Source organism: Coregonus lavaretus (genome assembly GCF_964263955.1).
Source record: "Coregonus lavaretus genome assembly, chromosome: 4".
Lineage (NCBI taxonomy): Eukaryota > Metazoa > Chordata > Actinopteri > Salmoniformes > Salmonidae > Coregonus > Coregonus lavaretus.
The window spans coordinates 69781703-69804228 of NC_139991.1; the positions used below are offsets into that span (position 1 = coordinate 69781703).

General features: G+C 43.2%; 1 protein-coding gene across 1 annotated transcript in view; it reads right to left on the reverse strand.

Annotated features, from left to right (window-relative positions):
- Positions 1 to 21901, reverse strand: part of LOC311127232 (nuclear receptor subfamily 6 group A member 1-A-like) — a gene marked incomplete at both ends in the record, with an annotated part of 181756 nt that extends 159855 nt beyond the window's left edge. The window contains one exon of the mRNA XM_084159031.1: positions 21841 to 21901. Within this exon, the coding sequence (XP_084015157.1) occupies positions 21841 to 21901 (61 nt within the window). The remainder of the gene's footprint in view (positions 1 to 21840) is intronic.
- Between the last annotated feature and the right edge of the window lie 625 nt (positions 21902 to 22526).

The following is a 22526-nucleotide window of genomic DNA, read 5'->3' on the forward strand; positions in this document are numbered from 1 at the left end:
GGATTGGAACGCTGACTGCGAGCCAGGCCTAATCGCCCAACATCAGTGCCCGACCTCACTAATGCTCGTGGCTGAATGGAAGCAAGTCCCCGCAGCAATGTTCCAACATCTAGTGGAAAGCCTTCCCAGAAGAGTGGAGGCAGTTGCAGCAGCAAGGAGATACCAACTCCATATTAATGCCCGTGATTATGGAATGAGATATTCAACGAGCAGGTGTCCTTTTGGCCGTGTAGTGTATATATTATCATGAATCAATAGAATGTTTTTCCAGCATAACGTCACTGCAGGTTTTATTCTCAGTCAGTCACCTGCATTCTTATGCCACAAAGACCACAGCAGGTAACGTTAAGTTTGGACTGTTGACATGGTTAAAAGGGGACTCCATTTTGACTAAATTAACCCATTCTACCCATACAATGGAGACTTGATTGTTGAATTTTTGTCAAGTAGTCCTGATCATGTCAGTTTTCCTATAACCTTAACATTTCAACGTTTCAAACTGAACTTTGCCTGGTGTGATCTTTGTCACATAAGAATGCAGGTGAATGACTGATAATTAAACCTGCAGTGACATTATGCTGTAAAGAATATTAGTTTGATTCATGATGATATTTTGCCCACCATTTAGTGGCGGAGAAAAAAGTGATTTAAAATGTTCAACTTTTCTTCAAGAACAACTTACAGTATATTTCAATGTTTGTAGCTTTCTTGGTATTACAACCATGTCGGTTTCACTTTAAGGTTAGGGTTAGACGTACCTCTGTCCTTTATAGCATGAGCAGATACTGTAGTAGAAACTGGAAACCCTGTCCAGACCCAGGTGGGTCCTAACACACACACAGCTCAAAGAAGCCAGCTCAGATAAATCTAGCTCAAAGCAGCAGATAAAAATGTAGAATGGAAAATGAATGTCTTCACGCAACAAATGTTAGTGCATCGAATCCAATCGTATCGTACCAAATCGCATCAATTCGTTCCTCTAATCAAACAGAATCACACACGAATCATTTCTAACTAAAACTTATCGTTCCTGTATCACAGGGATCATCAACTAGATTCAGCCGCAGGATAATTTTTTCTTGAGCGGATGGTCAGGGGGCCGGAACATAATTACAAATTATTTGTAGACTGCTAATTGACCGCAAGAAGCCCAAACAGATATACTGTCACGATCGTTGAGACGGGTCAGACCAAGGTGCAGCGTGGTATGCAAACATGTTTATTAAACTGGATAAACACTAGACAAAAAAACAAACTCAACGAAACCGTGACAGGCTATACACGAAACAAGCCTAACAGGAACACAAACAAGATCCCACAACCCAGGCAGGAAAACTGGCTGCCTAAGTATGATCCCCAATCAGAGACAACGAGCGACAGCTGCCTCTGATTGGGAACCACACCCGGCCAAACATAGAACTACAAAACATAGATTTTCACACCCTGACCAAACTACCTAGAGAATAGCAGTCTCTCCAGGTCAGGGCGTGACATATACATTTTAACTACAACATAATCACTTCAAACCTAGCTTACATTTGTATACAATCACATATATCACTCTATTATGCGTGGGAATACTTTGGAACAGATTTCCAAAATGCAAATCACTTGGAGCTGATTTGCTAGTGTTTTTACAATCCTATGTCCCAAAAATGTTGCTCTGAAAACTTGGGGGGCCAAATAAAACCATCCTTGGGCCGCCAGTTGGGGAGCCCTGCTGTATCAACTTGGGGGGGCCAGTATGAAAAATAAAAAATAAAAATAATGTATGCACTCACTAACTGTAAGTCACTCTGGATAAGAGCATCTGCTAAATGACTAAAATGTAAAAATGTAAATGTATCATATCAAAGCCCATGTATCTAGATGCATATTGAATCATCTTTGAAAGAAAGGGAAGATGCACACCCCTAGTAGGTGATAAACTAATAATGTAAACATTTTAGAATCCGAGCAACAAAAATGGCACAAAACGGTTAACTTTGAGCATTTTACGATGGTTGATTTCTGCCAGTTGTCTGTCAGTTGTGTAAACCACAGTGGAAGGTGCTCTGATTTAACCCTAGCCTCTGTAGCTTCAAACAAACACACAACTCTCGCTGTGACTCCATGACAGACTGGATTGGGATCCACCGTCAATCATCAAGCTCTGTCCGTCGTGGTCAATCTATACCTAAAATGGCCGCTAAATGTTGTGAAAGAGCCCTATTCTAAGAGTGCTACCCAGTGGTCACTTTCCTGACCCCCCCCCCCCCAGATGACCTTCTCCCCCTGGCCAACGCCGATGTCACTGAAGGCCAGTGTCCAGTCTTTCTCCCCAGGGCTCAATCTTCACCATCGGACAGCCTTCTGTCACTGCCAAACACATGCAGCCACACACACGCATACAAGTTCATAACAAGAGCAGTGTGGCATGTCACTTGTCTCCCAAAGTGAGTGAGTGAGAGAGAGAGAGAGAGAGAGAGAGAGAGAGAGAGAGAGACAGAGACAGAGACAGAGACAGAGACAGAGACAGAGACAGAGACAGAGACAGAGACAGAGAGAAGTTGGTTGATATAGAGAGAAAATGGCTATCTAACTTGTTTGGATAGAGCCCAGGCACGCTCCTCTCTCCCCCTCCACACATAACCCTTGCTACCCACGGAAAAGGAGAGGTACCTGTGAAAGTGATTCTGTCAGTCATAAAAAGTGTCAATGGTCATATTTTGGTACATATGACTATATCCCTTGTTCCTTACAAACACACACACACAAACACACACCTCCAGAAGGTCAAGCCTTGGTCAGTGGCAGGCGGGGAGGGGGGTTGGCGTTTATGACGTGGTCGGAGGCAATCGGGGAGGGGAGTTGGTGTTTATTACGTGGGGAAGGGCCCGGGGAGGGTGATGTTATTCCACCACAATGCTGAGTGACAAGCTCAAAGGGACATCTTCCCTTTCAACATAAAAGGGCGGAGATTTACGAGCTAGTTACCGGGCCTGGCCAGTGTATACCGCGGGGCTGATGGGACGACTGATGCCCGAGAGGCTATCCCGCCCCAATACTGATCAGACCTTGATATGAATACAAAGGGACTGGGGAATGGAACGATGTAACAGGCTGTGATACAGAGTTAGAGCAGACACTGAGGAATAGAACACAGACTGGAATGGGAGGCAAGATTGGGTTTACCTAGGGGGTGTAGTGTATTGTATTGCTTTTTTTGATCAGTATATTATTATAAACGATATTGCAACTGTATGAGAGAAAAAACGGTTTTTCCCCACTGGGAAAAATCTAAAATGGTTGGAATTCCAACCAAAATCCAGTTAGATTTGGAGCTGCTAGACTAACGACAACCTCCAGTCGTTGGGAATAATGGTCAGTTTGTGTTGGAATCCTAACATTCCTTGGGGATTCCAGTTAGAATGCCCATTGTGTGTTTTGGCTGTTGACTGTGACATTTCCCCCTTGCTCACCGTCTGAAGATGCCATTTTAGGATTGGCTGAGAAGAATAGATCAACCTAGCCTGTCCACTAAATCTTTGGTGAAACATCACCACTCAAAACACCATGACTCCAAGTCAAAACCTTTGTCACACAATCAATCACATAGTACTCCAACTCCATCTAATGGCCTAAAATCCCCAAAGGCGAGCGTGCAAGGTGTGATTTACTCTAGAATGCATTGTTTTGAAATAGAATGACCCAACCGAAGCCGGACGAGCGGGTTGTCCGCTTTGACAGCTCGCTCAATTAGAACGTCTCTCTATTTTTCCTGGTGCTGTAGTGACACAAAACAATACAAATGTTGTCATTTTTCACAATTTATTTGAGCTGATTTGAATTGGAAGAGGTAGCTAAGGGTTGAGGCTTTACCATAATTACACTAATTCATCCACTTATGGAAACAACATCGCTATCGGCAAAGATGATTGGAGATATGGACTATCCTGCTACAGTCACTGCTCTGCCTGTCCCCTCCTTTCCACCCGCCTCGCTCTGCTTGCTCTGCCCACCGGCTTCTGGTGAGTTTTTTGCTTAAGTGTCTGGAGGTGACATCTGTTTTTGAAATCTTGGAAGTCATTATCATACCTAAACTCTCCCTGCTTCCCAAGCAACATCTCTCTCAGCTGGTTGGGTCGTTTGCAATTCAGTCAATTCAAGACATGAACTGAAGTTCATTTTTAGCCTCTGTGAGGATTTGATCAATTCATGAATTGAATTTCAATTCACTTCCTTGATTGACTCAATATAGGTAATTTTCTCATTGTAAACTGGAAACATCATATACCCAGATTCCAACCAACTGGTCTCTTATTATAACCAGATAAAAACAGCTTTTTGTGACAAGATCAAGACGTCATGGGAAAGACATCATATTTTGGTCAAATAACTAGATTACAACCAACTGGTCTCTTGATACAACCAGATAAAACCAGCTTTTTGTGACTTTTTCTCTCACATTTTTTGCACAAATGTGTTTACATCCCTGTTAGTGAGCATGTCTCCTTTGCCATACACCTGACAGGTATGGCATATCAAGAAGCTGATTAAACAGCATGATCATTACACAGGTGCACCTTGTGCTGGGGACAATAAAAGGCCACTAAAATGTGCAGTTTTGTCACACAACACAATGCCACAGATGTCTCAAGTTTTGAGGGAGCGTGCAATTGGCATGCTGACTGCAGGAATGTCCACCAGAGCTGTTGCCAGAAAATTGTATATTAGTTTCTCTACCATAAGCCGTCTCCAGATAATTTAATGTTCATTTAGAGAATTTGGCAGTACATCCAATCGGCCTCACAACCGCAGACCATGTGTAACCACGCCAGCCCAGGACCTCCACATCCGGCTTCTTCACCTGCGGGATCGTCTGGGCCTGGATCCCCAGTGGGTGAGCCTGGCTCCCAAGTGGGTGGGCCTATGCCCTCTCAAGCCCACCCATGTCTGCTCCCCTGCCCAATCATGTGAAATCCATAGATTATGAATTTATTTAAATTGACTGATTTCCTTATATGAACTGTTACTCAGTAAAATCGTTTAAAATGGTTGCTTGTTGCGTTTATATTTTTGTTCAGTATAGATTACAACCAGATAAAACCAGCTTTTTGTGACAAGATCAAGACGTCATGGGAAAGACATCATATTTTGGTCAAATAACTAGATTACAACCAGATACATAAAATGTTTCTGCTAAAATAATGTTAACAAGACATTGCAACTAGTTTGGGTAGCCCCGTTTCTCTCCCTTATTGTCACAAAGTAAAACCTGGATGAAGATCAAGAGTAGTCCCCCAACACAGAGGTTCTTAAACGCCGTGGTGCCTCGCACCTTCAGCAGCCAAGGTTGCAAGACCCCTTCACAGTTAAAGTCACTGAGGCTTTACAGTCATAGAGGAAGAGAGGTCCCGTCCCCCAGCATTTTATTGTGATAAAAAAAAAATAAAGAGCCAGGAGACTATTTGACGATGTCGCAGAGGACTTTGCCGTTATTAGTATCCAAGTTCATTGTTTTATGAGGACCCGTAAAACGCCTTCCTCTGGCCAAAATTCGCATAGAGTCAGAGGGGGGATTTTATGGCACAGTTGTTGAAAATCACAGAGCCCTGACAAAAGGTGCAGCTAGGGATTCCTCTGGCTATTGTTACTGTACCAACTGGCAATGACATTCTACAGTAACACACCACAGTTTTACACTGAGAGTACAATACATTAAAGAACACCCGCTCTTTCCATGACATAGACTGACCAGGTGAAAGCTATGATCCTTTATTGATGTCACTTGTTAAATCCACTTCAATCAGTGTGGGCAACTCAATATTAGGAAGTCTTCCTAATGTTTGGTATACTCAGTGTACATCTCCTTTATCACCTTCAACCCCTCCTCCTCCAAGGAAAGGTCATTTGAGAAGCTGTGGTACTTCTTTCTCCGTCACAGACACAAAAAGATTAAAAGACAACCGATCAATGGTTGAGATGGGTTTTATGGGGGTTTGACATTTTCAAAAGGTCTTTAGTTTACTATTCATTTGTTTATTTGAAAGGTTACTTAAAAAGCATACCTACTTTGTTTTGTGTAGGCCTACAGTTGTTCAGGATTTGTAAAACCCAAATTATTGTCTATTCCACAAAAAAGGTAATCGTAATTTGTCTGTTCTATACATTATGTTTCTACCTGCAACACTGTTAAACAATATTTGACATGAACACGCCTCACATCAATACACTTCACAGTCAGTCAAAGTAGAAGATGTGGATGCCACGAAGCAGCCAAGCACTCTACAAAGCCAATGGGGTCCACTCCTTAGTTTTAATGGCAGTTTAACAATTGAGCTCAATCCATTCTATATGGGTCTGAATAGAGTTCAGGTTTTTTTTGGGGTCAAAATTGGGCTTAGGTGGTGGGCGTGGCTGTGGGCATGACCACTGGTGCAGTCGCCGACCGGAAATATTATAGGCCCTCCTGTTGGCTGCAGTGACAAAATGTTGCTGTTTTAAAGCACATTTCCTGCAATTCTACACATTTTGCCATGGCTTATGCTACCTGAGTGACTCAAACATTATAACAAAATCAATGGGGGCCCAATGCAATGACAAAAATACTAATGAATGCATCATTTTTTGAATTTTTGATTCTCCCTGACTGTCTAGCTTTTATATTGCTGATTGTAGGTTCTCAAAAATGTCCATGATCTTTTCTACATACTTTATATCTGGTTTAAGTCGTTTAAGTTTACACTGAAAACATTTTTACATCCCGAAATTCAAATTTTTACTGTTGGGACATAGCCTGCCCAAGAAAACACTTTTCTATGCAGTTCCATCCCATTCTATACGGGTCTAAATAGAGTTCCATCCATCCTATATGGGTCTGAATAGAGTTCCATCCATCCTATATGGGTCTGAATAGCATTCACGTGCTAATACATATCGTAGCACGAACATAAAGCAACGTTCAAGACAAGGCCAAAGTCAAATAGGTTGGAAACGCACCTCTGCATACATGATCATGTAAGTGCTGTTGCTCGATACGTGGCCCCTATGACTGCTTTGCTGTTCTGTCTGAGGGGTCAAGCAGGGGTGGAAGGTCAAGGCTGCGGCATGCACTTGCACACACTGGTATGCACAGGGGGGCTATCCAGAACTGGAGAGAGAGTTTCCAATAGCAACACCATTAGAGGGTATCGGACGCCATTCAGCTGTTATGGACCTGATGAAAGGCCAACTCGCCGAGGTCTGAGGTGGATTGTGTGCGTGTGTGTGTGTGTCTCGCTGGACATATTCATGTCCATATGGAGCTGTAGACCTTGGGCCGCTAGAGAAGGTACTATATAGATTTAATTGTACTGCATTGTTAAAGGGCATCTCAACCATATAGATGTCTAGTACTATGTAATGCCCCAACAGCATTCAATGGTCAGATGTCATTGGTCAACTCCCTCCCTCCCTCCCTCCCTCCCTCCGTATCGCTCTCCCTGTCTCCCTCTCTCATCCTCTTATCTCTACAAGAGGCAGAACATGTTGCCTGGTTACAGCTGCACTCTGGGAGGTAGAACTGACCCCCACTTGGACACTTACATCTTATCTTGGTATCTTCCCTAATTTTTCACAGGGCCTCAAGAAAATTGTCATAAAAGTGCTCAATGGCTGCAATTGAAGAGAACATTGCAATTCCTTGGTCGAGCAACAATGGCAAAAATTGCAACACTAGATTTGATGGTTGATTTTCACTTGGGTTTTCTTTATTGAGCGATCTGCTTCTTTCAGCTCATTTTGTGGTTGAGGCTGATGCATTGGCTGGGCAACATGAACAACAATGTCTTCTTTGGTTTATCAATGTAGATCTCACAGTAGGGGTTGCAAGCTCCATATAAGCACTACGAAGTGTGTGTGTGTGTGTGTGTGTGTGTGTGTGTGTGTGTGTGTGTGTGTGTGTGTGTGTGTGGCCAAAAGACACCAAACTCCTGCTCAGCAGAGGCTAAGTCAAACGCATTGAATCGACTTGACATGCATGATCATCCCACATGAAGGGTTCACCGCTTTGGTACAGATTCGACAGATACTGCACACGTTACAGACCTGAAATCATACAAAATGGGAGGTAGTTCCAGAAATCTGATTTAAGAAGAATGACTATCTTCAGTGCACTTATCCAACATGCTCTTATTAGGAGTCAAGCCAATACAGTGGCAGGCAAAGTGAGAGATTTTAGAAGAGTATTCTGGATCTGGATCTGGCAACTCAAACAAACACACACAAACACTAGTTCCCACCTTATGTCCACAAAGCCATTTCTGATTAGATCCCTAGAGAAGGGTGACTTGTCCAAAATGGCGGCCCTGAGAGACATCCTCATCTTTCAGCGACTAGGCTGTGTTCATTACGCACCACATGGAAGAACAGTGACTGAAACAGGGGACCTCCAGGACTAATAATAAACAATCATTGTCTTTTTCTGTTGCAAAATGTTTTTTGTTGCGTCCCCTAATGAACACAATGTTGGAAAAAGCAAAGCACACTATCTACACTTGGCATTAGACGAAAACACAAAGTCACTCTGGCAGGACACCTTCTAATATATGTGATCTCTATGGCAGTGATCAAAATATTTCACTCCAGAGAATATCATTCAACTAGAAGCTGTTAGATGATAAAATAAAGGTGTACTAGAAAACAGGTTGACAAAGCCATTTGTTTGAAAAACAAATAAAATGTTCTGAGGAGAAAGGCTGCCAGTTCATAGACAAAGAGAAAGTGACAGGATATGAATTGCAACATGCATGAATGAAAAGTCATTCATGAAAAGTAATGGATGAATAATGGTTAGTGTGAATGATCATTTTAAATTCAAGTCATTTTGAAACACTGCTCATGACGCCATCATGGTTAAAAATGACCTAGGTTAAATAAAAGGGGGAACAGACTTCACGCAGCGTCCTATGACATAGATGGATAATAAGACAGTGGGTTTGTGTGTGCGTGCGGAGTCGCTGCCATAGCCGTACCCTGCTGAAGTGTGTGATTGACCAGATCTAAGCTACTCCTCACAATGCAGACAGAGGAAAACCTCTCTCTCCTCCCCTAAAATAGAGTGCTTCCCCCTGTACTGTATGCCACTATCATTGTTCAGTGAGCCTCAACAGGATTGATGAGGGGAGAGGGGGCAAAACAGAGAATAGAGACCCCCCTCTATGTCATTCCACCCCGTGGCCTCAACAGTTGAACAACTATTTCCCTGGGGGAAGAGAGATCAACATGTCCCTGCAGTCGCCCCACACACAGAGAGAGAGAGAGACTCGCCGGCTACATCTCAAACATCTGCCAGGCTTTTTCCTCAGGCACACCCACGTGCACAAGGACCACACAGATAGAGATACATAGAGTGCCACATGCGCATTATATCCTTGACCTATCAGATATAGCAGGAGCAGGACTGAACACACATATTGAGATAGAAACACACACCACAGAGAGAGAGAGAGAGAGAGAGAGAGAGAGAGAGAGAGAGAGAGAGAGAGAGAGAGAGAGAGAGAGAGAGAGAGAGAGAGAGAGAGAGAGAGAGAGAGAGAGAGAGACAGAGAGAGAGACAGAGAGAGACAGAGAGAGACAGAGAGAGACAGAGAGAGAGAGACAGAGAGAGAGACAGAGAGACAGAGACAGAGACAGAGACAGAGAGAGAGAGAGAGACAGAGAGAGAGAGAGACAGAGAGAGAGAGAGACAGAGAGAGAGACAGAGAGAGAGAGCGACAGAGAGAGAGAGCGACAGAGAGAGAGAGAGCGACAGAGAGAGAGAGCGACAGAGAGAGAGAGCGACAGAGAGAGAGAGCGAGAGAGCAAGACATTCTTACAAGAAATCCATGCATCATTGTTACTTCTATTTCCTTGGCTGATCAGTAGCTAAAAGTGGGGAACTTGCTCCATAGTCTGTTTATAATGTACCATCCAGAAGCTCAAACAATGATTAAGAAAATGTAAACATGTTACATTCAAATTACAAAGTTTAAACATGCAGTTAGAATGTTTGATACGAGTCATGTTCATGTAATGTGACTTCAATGTTCAACAAAAAAGACACTTAAAAATTTGTTGAATAATATATGAGGTTCATGAGTTAATATGAGGGCAGAGAATTCTCCTAAAATAACAGTTCATCTCAAATTAGAAAGAGAAAATATAAATGTTTCTATTAAGAAAATGACTACACATTTGTACAGAGCATAAATAATAACCTACACTAATGGTAAGAAAATAGTAGGCTAACAATCAAACATATACACTAAAATCTTAATTAGCAAAACATTTTATAGGTCGGTACAAGAATAGAGAGCCCTTTTATTATGTGTGTTTGTACATTTTATTTAAATGTGTACATTTTATTTTTAATTTGTACATTTTATTTAAATTTGTACATTTTATTTAAATTTGTACATTTTATTTTAATTGAACAGTTGGATCACATACATACAGTGGGGAAAAAAAGTATTTAGTCAGCCACCAATTGTGCAAGTTCTCCCACTTAAAAAGATGAGAGAGGCCTGTAATTTTCATCATAGGTACACGTCAACTATGACAGCCAAAATGAGAAAAAAAAATTCAGAAAATCACATTGTAGGATTTTGCATGAATTTATTTGCAAATTATGGTGGAAAATAAGTATTTGGTCAATAACAAAAGTTTCTCAATACTTTGTTATATACCCTTTGTAGGCAATGACACAGGTCAAACGTTTTCTGTAAGTCTTCACAAGGTTTTCACACACTTTTGCTGGTATTTTGGCCCATTCCTCCATGCAGATTTCCTCTAGAGCAGTGATGTTTTGGGGCTGTCGCTGGGCAACACAGACTTTCAACTCCCTCCAAAGATTTTCTATGGGGTTGAGATCTGGAGACTGGCTAGGCCACTTCAGGACCTTGAAATGCTTCTTACGAAGCCACTCCTTCGTTGCCCGGGCGGTGTGTTTGGGATCATTGTCATGCTGAAAGACCCAGCCACGTTTCATCTTCAATGCCCTTGCTGATGGAAGGAGGTTTTCACTCAAAATCTCACGATACATGGCCCCATTCATTCTTTCCTTTACACGGATCAGTCGTCCTGGTCCCTTTGCAGAAAAACAGCCCCAAAGCATGATGTTTCCACCCTCATGCTTCACAGTAGGTATGGTGTTCTTTGGATGCAACTCAGCATTCTTTGTCCTCCAAACACGACGAGTTGAGTTTTTACCAAAAAGTTCTATTTTGGTTTCATCTGACCATATGACATTCTCCCAATCCTCTTCTGGATCATCCGAATGCACTCTGGCAAACTTTAGACGGGCCTGGACATGTACTGGCTTAAGCAGGGGGACACGTCTGGCACTGCAGGATTTGAGTCCATGGCGGCGTAGTGTGTTACTGATGGTAGGCTTTGTTACTTTGGTCCCAGCTATCTGCAGGTCATTCACTAGGTCCCCCCGTGTGGTTCTGGGATTTTTGCTCACCGTTCTTGTGATCATTTTGACCCCACGGGGTGAGATATTGCGTGGAGCCCCAGATCGAGGGAGATTATCAGTGGTCTTGTATGTCTTCCATTTCCTAATAATTGCTCCCACAGTTGATTTCTTCAAATCAAGCTGCTTACCTATTGCAGATTCAGTCTTCCCAGCCTGGTGCAGGTCTACAATTTTGTTTCTGGTGTCCTTTGACAGCTCTTTGGTCTTGGCCATAGTGGAGTTTGGAGTGTGACTGTTTGAGGTTGTGGACAGGTGTCTTTTATACTGATAACAAGTTCAAACAGGTGCCATTAATACAGGTAACGAGTGGAGGACAGAGGAGCCTCTTAAAGAAGAAGTTACAGGTCTGTGAGAGCCAGAAATCTTGCTTGTTTGTAGGTGACCAAATACTTATTTTCCACCATAATTTGCAAATAAATTCATAAAAAATCCTACAATGTGATTTTCTGGAAAAAAAAATCTCAATTTGTCTGTCATAGTTGACGTGTACATATGAAGAAAATTACAGGCCTCTCTCATCTTTTTAAGTGGGAGAACTTGCACAATTGGTGGCTGACTAAATACTTTTTTTCCCCACTGTATATGCTCTAACTAAAGTAAACCATGTTTAAAAAATTCCAGTAGCAGTGTGTTTTCATTAAAATAAGTTAATTATTTTTTCTGGAAACCCCCATTTTGGCATGTCCCACATCACATTTGTCCAACTTTTTAACTCACTTAACCCCAAAGATTTTCACAGGTTTTCACCATCATTGGAAAGCATTAGTTACTTTGTTGCTTTGGGAAAGTAGTTTCTGAAGATCTTTACTTTGATAAGTGATTAATTTACATTTGACCCTCAGGTTTAAGGTCAACCCTGTAACGTGAACTGAACTCTCATTTTAATATGGTAAAACTATTCCTTTTAAAATTATTATAAAACTGAGCATGTCGAGCATAACATGTCAACCCAGTTGACAATAGAAAGATAGGCTCAAAATGTTTTAACAAGTTCACAATTTTTGTTAAGCTTGCATTCAATTGCCCCTTCCTGTTGCACACAACAAGTTTCCATTGCCCCTGTCACAAGGGGAGTTTATGGCTGATTTATGATGAAATCGTCAACCCTGTCACTTTTATAGCATTTTTTCTTAATTGAATCTTGAGATAGCAAAACATGTTTGTTAATGAAGTTGAACATGTGCTCTTCATAACTGGGGCTGTTACGGTGACCGTATTACTTACACACCGGCAGTCACGAGTCATGACCGCAGTCAAATTCCACGTGACCGTTTAGTCACGGTAACTAAGCTTCTCCCAGCTCTGATGCTGCTGGTGGTCATTAGTAGCCTACCAAACTTGATAACTACCTGGTACTCCGCACTCTACTGTCCCTCTAATCACTCTGACATCAATGAAAATGTAATCGAAAATCACCTCCAGTGCATCATCTAATCACCACCCCTATATAGACCTGGACTGTTCAGTGTTGTGTGTGATTGTTAGTGTCATGTCGTGTACTCGCGCTTTGTTGTTCTCTTGCTCAGCGTTAAGTAAACCTTTACATTGTTAATGCCTGCGTCTACGTCCTGCCTCTTCGTATCCTCAGTACTCGGCACAGAATCACACACCTATCACGAAGATGGATGCAGCAGGTAATCCTCCTGGAGTTTCCCAGCGCCTCGACCAGCACCAGCAGCAGATTGCCCAGCTGAACGCCGCCATGCAGGAAGTGCTCCAAACGCAGCATAAACTGACCATCGCTCCGGTTCCACCTCAGGGAGCGTCGAGTGCACCCAGTCCACCTCCTCCTGTGCTATCACCAATGTCTGAGGGACCCCTCGCCCTGCCGGAGCGCTATGACGGGAAAACAACAAAATGTAGAGCCTTCCTGCTACAGGTTTCACTGTATCTGGCGTGTCAGAGTGGGGCATCTCCATCGGACCAAGCCAGGATAGCGCTGGTGATTTCGCTACTGAAGGGAAAGGTGCTGATTGGGCAACAGCAGTCTGGGAAGGAGGTGAGGCCGCGGTGCTTCCCTACTCCACCTTCCTCGCTCGGTTCAGGGCGGTGTTCGATCATCCCATGGAGGGAAAGGACAGGGGGTGTTCATGGAAAGAGCGAAGACGGACGCCGTCAGGTCATGGCCAGTCCCCACCACCCTCAAGGGCCTACATAGCTTCCTGGGCGTCACCAATTTATACAGGCGTTTCATCAGGTCCTTCAGCTCCATAGCCGCCCCGCTCACCTCTCTCCTTAAGGGTAGGCCTCAGAAGCTGGCCTGGAACCCTGAGGCTGACGCTGCTTTCAAGAGGCTGAAGGAGAGGTTCACCACAGCGCCCCTCCTAAAACACCCAGATCCAGCTCGTCCTTTCATCCTGGAGGTGGACGCATCTGAGGAGGGCGTGGGTGGGGTCCTATTCCAGCGGCAAGGTAAGCCAGAGAAAATGTATCCCTGTGCCTTTTTCTCTAAAAAGCTTACCCCCACAGAGAGGAACTATGGAGTTGGAGACAGGGAGCTGTTGGCGGTGGTCCTCGCTCTGGAGAAATGGAGACACTGGCTGAAGGGCGCAGTCCATCCATTCCGGATTCTCACTGACCACCGGAATTTGGAGCACATACGGGCAGCGAAACGAATGAACTCTCGTCAAACCAGGTGGGCCCAATTTCTTGCTCGCTTTCAGTTTATTCTGTCCTACTGCCCAGGATCCCAGAATGTGAAAGCCGACGCACTCTCCAGGCTGCACCATACCGGAGAAAGGAAGGATCTGGGGGGATCCTATCCTGCCTCCGTCTCTCATCGTGGCACCTGTCTCAGGAGGACCCAGCGCCTGCCAACGCCCCTCCGGGGCACGTGTATGTACCCACCAGGGTCCGTGACCGCCTGCTGATCTGGGCGCACACCACCCTTACGGCAGGGCACTCCAGTATTACGCACACCCTACATTCTCTCTCACAAAAATATTGGTGGCCCACCTTGGCTACTGAGGTCTCCCGCTATATCAACTCTTGTTCTGTATGTGCCCAAACGAAGACACCTCAGAACGCCCCGGCAGGCAAACTAGTTCCTCTCCCAGTGCCTCAGCGACCTTGGTCACACCTGTCCATAGACTGTCACCGACCTCCCACGTTCTGATGGCTTCATCATAGTCCTGGTGGTCGTAGATCGGTTCTCCAAATCATGCAATTTTTTGCCACTAACTGGTCTTCCTTATGCTCTCCAGGTCGCTGAGGTCCTGTTCCAAAAGGTCTTCCGGCATTATGGACATCCGGAGGACATCGTCTCGGACCGTGGCCCCCAATTCACCTCCCGAGTGTGGAAGGCTTTCCTGGAGAAGATCGGGGCCACGGCCAGCCTGACTTCCGGGTATAGGCCTCAGTCGAATGGGCAGGTGGAGCGCATGAACCAGGAGCTGGGGAGGTTTCTTCGTTGCCAGTGTCAGGACCGGCAGGGTGAGTGGGCGAGGTTTCTATCCGGCGAATAAATGAGGTATCGTACCGGCTGCTCCTTCCTCCTCACTACCGTGTCTCACCCACTTTTCATGTGTCTCTCCTCAGGCCGGTGGTTCCTGGTCCTCTGGCGGATGCCGTCCCCTGGGGTACGTCCCCCCCCCCCGCCGCCCCTGGACATTGACGGACCTGCTGTACTCCAGGTTCCGTGGTGGACGGCTCCGTTACCTGGGGGACTGGAAGGGTTATGGTCCTGAGGAGAGGAGCTGGGTTCCGGCTGGGGACGTTCTGGACTGTACCTAATTCGGGACTTCCACCGTCTCCGTCCTGACCGGCCTGCTCCTCGTCCTCGGGGTCGTCCTCCTGGCCGGCGACGTCCTGCAGCAGGAGCCGCACGTCCGGGGGGTGGGTACTGTCAGAGTCTCCTCCTGTTGCTCCCCTCCGGTGCTCTGATTCGCCGGTCTACTGTGCCACTGGTCTGAGCGCACCACCTCTGCAACACCGGAATGGAAACCCAACGCACCCTAATCACCTCCAGCGCACCTGCACCTCATCTCATCACCACCCCTATTTTGCCCTGGTCTGTTCAGTGTTTGTGTGTGTGTGTGATTGTTAGTGTCATGTTGTGTATTCTCTCTTTGTTGTTCTCTTGCTCAGTGTTAAGTAAACCTTTACATTGTTGATTCCTGCGTCTGCGTCCTGCCTCTTCGTATCCTCAGTACTCGTCACAGTTTTGAAGGCCTCTATTAAATAGAGGAGGATCCCATCCGCTTTCTATAGGCTAGGCCTACTATATTTATTTCTCAACTTTCCTAATATTAAGCATATTGCTTCACTTTACAACAGGAGTATAGCCTACCTGGCTGGCATGAAAATGAACTATGGGAAAAACATCCTCCATTCGCTATTTAAGTGCATAGATGACATATATTTTTCCCCTGCCCCTGTTTCGAGACAGGTGCATGACACGGTCCATTCTAAATCAAAACTCATTTCACACATACAGCTCTGGGAAAAATTAAGAGACCACTGCAACATATTCTGGAATCAGCATCTCTACATGTATGACAGCCATTCCATTCCAGTGTCTGTTGAATTCCAACACAGGCACACCTTATTCTACTGAATTAGGTACTGATTAGGTGATCACCTGAACCAAATCTTATTTAACGAGGAAAAGTATAAAAACCACTGCTGTGGTCATCACTATCCTCTTGCAATAGGACCAGCTTGATGGCAAAAACAGTGCTAATAGTACCTCAAAAGTAATATTAATCAAAAAATAACTATTGACCATGCCAAAAGAGTTGAAAAGGAAAGTTTTGAGTGAGGAAAAGAAGGGTTCAATTCTGGCTTTACTGGCAGAGGGATACAGTGAGCGTCAGGTTGCTTCCATCCTTAAAATTTCAATGACGGCGGTTCATAAGAACAAGTTCAAGCAGCAGACATTGGGGACAACAAAGCTACAGACCGGCAGAGGGTGAAAACGACTCTCTACTGACCGGGATGACCGCCAACTCATTCGAATCATGTGACCTACAAAAATAATGGCAAACGGCAGCTGGGGTGAAGTGCACGGCGAGGACGGTTTGAAACAGGCTCCTAGGGGCAGGGCTGAAGTCGTGCAAAGCTAGAAAAAAGCCCTTCATCAATGAGAAGCTAAGAAGAGCCAGGCTGAGGTTTGCAAAAGACCATAAGGATTGGACCGTAGAGGACTGGAGTAAGGTCATCTTCTCAGATGAGTCCAATTTTCAGCTTTGCCCAACACCTGGTTGTCTAATGGTTCGACGGCGACCTGGGGAGGACTACAAGCCACAGTGTCTCGCACCCACTGTGAAATTTGGTGGAGGATCGGTGATGATCTGGGGGTGCTTCAGCAAGGCTGGAATCGGGCAGATTTGTCTTTGTGAAGGACGCATGAATCAAGCCACGTACAAGGTTGTCCTGGAACAAAACTTGCTTCCTTTTGCTCTGACATTCTTCCCCAACTCTGAGGATTGGTTTTTCCAGCAGGACAATGCACCATGCCACACAGCCAGGTCAATCAAGGTGTGGATGGAGGACCACCAGATTAAGACCCTGTCATGGCCAGCCCAATCTCCAGACCTGAACCCCATTGAAAACTTCTGGAATGGTGTTTTCCCGCTAATTGATTGCATTTTGGAACATTCGCGCTTATAGCCTACTGCCGTGTACGCATTGCTGCGCTTATGTGAAGAAATAGCCTAATAGTTTCTAAAAAGATTTAAGCTAAACAATCAGCCTCATTGCTTTAAAAAGATGTTTGATGCGAGTGGTTGTAATCATTTGGGATCTATCACATCCCACAACTGTCCCAGAGTATTGGAATATTTATTTATTCCACAGAAGGACAAGTTGACCAATAGAATAGGTCAACTTTTGTACTATGGGGCTAGTGCTTTTGCTGTTCGTTAGGCCTACTCATCTTTTTGGCTGATGAAAAGTGAACGTAGACAGTTCTAAAATCTTCAATATGCGCCTCGGAATTCGATAAGAAGGAAGCACACAGTTGCGTCCCCGATGTGTCTGTATTCACTTGTAGCCTACTTCGGAGCTGAGATGCCTGTGAGAAGGACCAGATCACGTGACGGGCATTGGCTAATAAGAATGTAGATATCTGAGAGAGCCATGTGAGTGAGAGGTGCTTCGGAGCACGGCAATTGGTAGCCGGGAGAAGGTAATTATAATTATTATATTCAGCCTAAGGGCACAACGGCCACTTTGGCAGCAAAACGCATTGATTTATTTTAGGGGGCATTACGGCCACACAAGGGGAATGCCGCAGGGAAATTCGAGACTTGTCAAATTGTGAATGAGAGACTGATGAAGTGTGTGCAGTCTGCACAAGAAACAAAGCAGAGCTCATGCCTTTCATGCAACTTTTTTCAAATCATCATTAGAGTCTCATCATGCAGCCTTAGAATGTTTTTGTTTTTTTCTCAACACATACAGCCCAACGTTTGTATCACAAATAAAGTTGCATAAATAACTGTAAATTAAGCATATACAGTGGCTTGCGAAAGTATTCACCCCCCTTGGCATTTTTCCTATTTTGTTGCCTTACAACCTGAAATTAAAATTGATTTTTTGTGGGCTTGTATCATTTGATTTACACAACATGTCTACCAATTTGAAGATGCAAAATATTTTTTGGGGTGAAACAAACAAAAAAGAAGACAAAAAAACAGAAAACTTGAGCGTGCATAACTATTCACCCCCCCAAAGTCAATACTTTGTAGAGCCACCTTTTGCAGCAATTACAGCAGCATGTCTCTTGGGGTATGCCTCTATAAGCTTGGCACATCTAGCCACTGGGATTTTTGCCCATTCTTCAAGACAAAACTGCTCCAGCTCCTTCAAGTTGGATGGGTTCCGCTGGTGTACAGCAATCTTTAAGTCATACCACAGATTCTCAATTGGATTGAGGTCTGGGCTTTGACTAGGCCATTCCAATACATTTAAATGTTTCCCCTTAAACCACTTGAGTGTTGCTTTAGCAGTATGCTTAGGGTCATTGTCCTGCTGGAAGGTGAACCTCCGTCCCAGTCTCAAATCTCTGGAAGACTGAAACAGGTTTCCCTTAAGAATTTCCCTGTATTTGGGGCCATCCATCATTCCTTCAATTCTGACCAGTTTCCCAGTCCCTGCCGATGAAAAACATCCTCACAGCATGATGCTGCCACAACCATGCTTCACTGTGGGGATGGTGTTCTCGGGGTGATGAGAGGTGTTGGGTTTGCGCCAGACATAGCGTTTTCCTAAAAAGCTCAATTTTAGTCTCATCTGTCCAGAGTACCTTCTTCCATATGTTTGGGGAGTCTCCCACATGCCTTTTGCCAAACACCAAACTTGTTTGCTTATTTTTTTCTTTAAGCAATGGATTTTTTCTGGCCACTCTTCCATAAAGCCCAGCTCTGTAGAGTGTACAGCTTAAAGTGGTCCTATGGACAGATACTCCAATCTCTGCTGTGGAGCTTTGCAGCTCCTTCAGGGTTATCTTTGGTCTCTTTGTTGCCTCTCTGATTAATGCCCTCCTTGCCTGGTCCGTGGGTTTTGGTGGGCGGCCCTCTCTTGGCAGGTTTGTTGTGGTGCCATATTCTTTCAATTTTTTAATAATGGATTTCATGGTGCTCCGTGGGATGTTCAAAGTTTCTGATATTTTTTTATAACCCAACCCTGATCTATACTTCTCCACAACTTTGTCCCTGACATGTTTGGAGAGCTCCTTGGTCTTCATGGTGCTGCTTGCTTGGTGGTGCCCCTTGCTTAGTGGTGTTGCAGACTCTGGGGCCTTTCAGAACAGGTGTATATATACTGAGATCATGTGACACTTAGATTGCACACAGGTGGACTTCATTTAACTAATTATGTGACTTCTGAAGGTAATTGGTTGCACCAGATCTTATTTAGGGGCTTCATAGCAAAGGGGGTGAATACATATGCACGCACCACTTTTCCGTTATTTATTTTTCAGAATGTTTTGAAACAAGTTATTTTTTTCATTTCATTTCACTTCACCAATTTGGACTATTTTGTGTATGTCCATTACATGAATTCCAAATAAAAATCCATTTAAATTACAGGTTGTAATGCAACAAAATAGGAAAAACACCAAGGGGGATGAATACTTTTGCAAGGCACTGTAGGAGGACCTATTTTTTTGTTAACCGCTCAACACAGAATAGCCGCATGTGCGCACTCCCTCCGAAATCGTTTGGGGAAAATATCCTTTCTATTTTATTCAGCTATGTTCAATTGTATTCTACATACTTAAAATAATATAAAATAATGCCACGGAATTCTAAGCAAATCTTGTCTGCTAAATGAACTAGTGTAGCCCACAGCCATTTGGCATAGCCAGATCAGGGCCTAACAATATTCTGTTCTTTTGAAATATACTTTCTTAATATCATGTTTATTTAGACCTGTCTAAAATAAATAATGGATTTATTGTGATGGTATATGATATAAAATGTATTTATTTGATTTTTTTTATGTAGATGTTCCAAAGGTCTGCATCAGTGACTTGTAGGCTATGCGTGGAAGCCAGGAGATGCTAAACATGTTTATGTTAATTAACGGTCAATTACCGTGAGACCGGCAGTTATTTGCTTGACAATTACCGGCTGACCAAATTTCATGACCGCCACAGTCCTATTCATGACAGAATGTTAAAATTAGGTGAAATATCTATTTCTATTTTTTTTTTTACAAAATTACACTACCAACAATAACTCTATTGGTGGAATGACACAAACTTAATTGTTTTCAGCAGCTGTAGCCCTCCTACTGGTCTATCTTACAGAAATAAACTGGCAAAACAAGTTATTATTGAGGCTTTGATCTGCAGGTTACACCTGGTAACACCACAATTGAGAGAAATGTCCTTGTAGCTTCAGGGCAATTCCACAGTAACAGTGTGATGCTGAGAGAGGTTTTTCACTTTAAAATGTTTGTCAAACAAAAATCAATGATCGCAAAGTTAAACAAACCACAACTCTATGCACAAGGACTACTTTTAACAATTTCCACAGATTTATTTTTCTTTCAAAAACACGTTTACTAAACTAACAGTGCGGATGCAAAGTTTGGTAACAGAATGACGGCTTCTGTTGCAATGTACTTTAAGTAAATGTGTTTTTGTAAAATGTTCAGTGGAAATTGTTAAAAGTAATCCTTGTGCGTAGTATTGTATGGTTTAACTTCGCAATCATTGGTTTTTGTATGACAGACATTTTAAAGTAAAAAATCTCAGTCTCAGCATCACCCTGTTACCGTGGAATTGGACTGGAATAATCAGTGGTCTAATGTTACATTTCTTCAATTTCATTTTATCTTTACTTAATGATAGGCTAATTAAAGAGATCAATAATAGTCTAATTAAAGAAATCAATAAACAGAATAATTAGGAGGAGATTACACACTATCACCTGCCTAACCTTTCAAGTAATTTCAAAACCTGTTCTTCCTATTTGTGACAATAGAATACAATAATTATTCATATTTAACCATGTGCATGGAATAATTATGGATGTTGATACAGCTTATACAAAAAGTAGGTGTAGCCTACAAATCTTTTTAATTAGGCGGATTTTGCTGATGCTGCTTGACGCCTACTAAACTGCCTCACTGTAAGACCAACGAGGAATATAGTCAATATTGCTTTGGAAATCTTGTTTATGATAGACGCAATCGCTGACACAGCTCAATTAATAACAATAAATGTCGGTATAAAGCACTGTGTTTTGCTTAAACCTATAGATAGTTTCTAGTCAATTGAAAACGAAATATTGATCAACCTGATGGTAGGCCTATGATTCTGCACTGTGGGTTACATTGGTTGTTGCAAGAGGATCTGTGAATGGGCTGTTTATCACCGTCACATAGGCTACATTTTTGTCGGTCCTGATAGTAAATTTCGGACAAAATATGTCCACGGCCATTCAAAAAGCTAACACCTACTGTAGCCTACAAATCGAATATTTTCAATATTTTCAACTTTCACTAACATTGTGTTCACCTAATTGACTAAATGTAGGCCTAAGGAAAACCATGTGTTTTGCAAAACGTTAAAACATTGGAATAGCCTACATAGCCTAATGGTAGGTAGCCTAGCCTATGTTAAAGAAGAACATTAAAAAAGTTGCACTACATCACAATTAGGCTATGTCAGCCCACCCGAGTCAATGGGACACTGGTTTCACATAATAGAGCCGTTCACTTCAATGTTGTCCTCGCACTTTATTTGGGTTGGGGAGTCGGAGCGTTATAAATGGGCAACCACCTTCCCAACATGACCATAGTTATAGCCTCAGCTTCTGCGTACATTTGAGAAATTAGGCTACATGAGTGTTAGGGAAAGGGGAGTTATGGTTCAGTTCACAATGGAAAATAAATGAATAGAGGCGACATACCATTAATTGACTTGCTCCGATCAGTGTACTCAAATCCATTTGTCCTCTTCTCAATCTCCATCCTCCGACCGCTAAATAGATCTTCGTCTTGATTTTCCTCTGGAAATTACGAAATGTGTTATGTTTTCGTCCAGGTCGCTAATTATAGAAGAACCACTTCATGCCTCTCTGTCAGTTCATAGGAAAAACCTTTTTGCGCCACTCTCGTGCTTCTAACACACCTTGACGTATTCATGATTCAAGTGACGAAACACTATTTGGCGTCTGCATTCTGGGATTTGTAGGATTCAATCATTGTGGGGTTGCATTAGGACAAAATAGTAGTCTAAAATGTCAGAAATAACCTACTAGTTCATCTATTGCATTTAAAACAATGTAATATTTTGTAGTGTCTGTGATAGGGCAAATTACAAATCACAGTAATATAGCTACACTGCATTGACTTTCTTCTCACCTCTGAAAAGCAAAAAATATGTCATCCATAAGAGACCATGACACGACAATGCCTTGTTTGTAATATGGAACTGATTTCATATTAGGTAAAGGGTTTGTGGATGGAGGATCTCTCTCTCTCTCTCTCTCTCTCTCTCTCTCTCTCTCTCTCTTAAAAGTTTGGACATACCTACTCATTCCATGGTTTTTCTTTATTTTTACTATTTTCTACATTGTAGAATAATAGTGAAGAC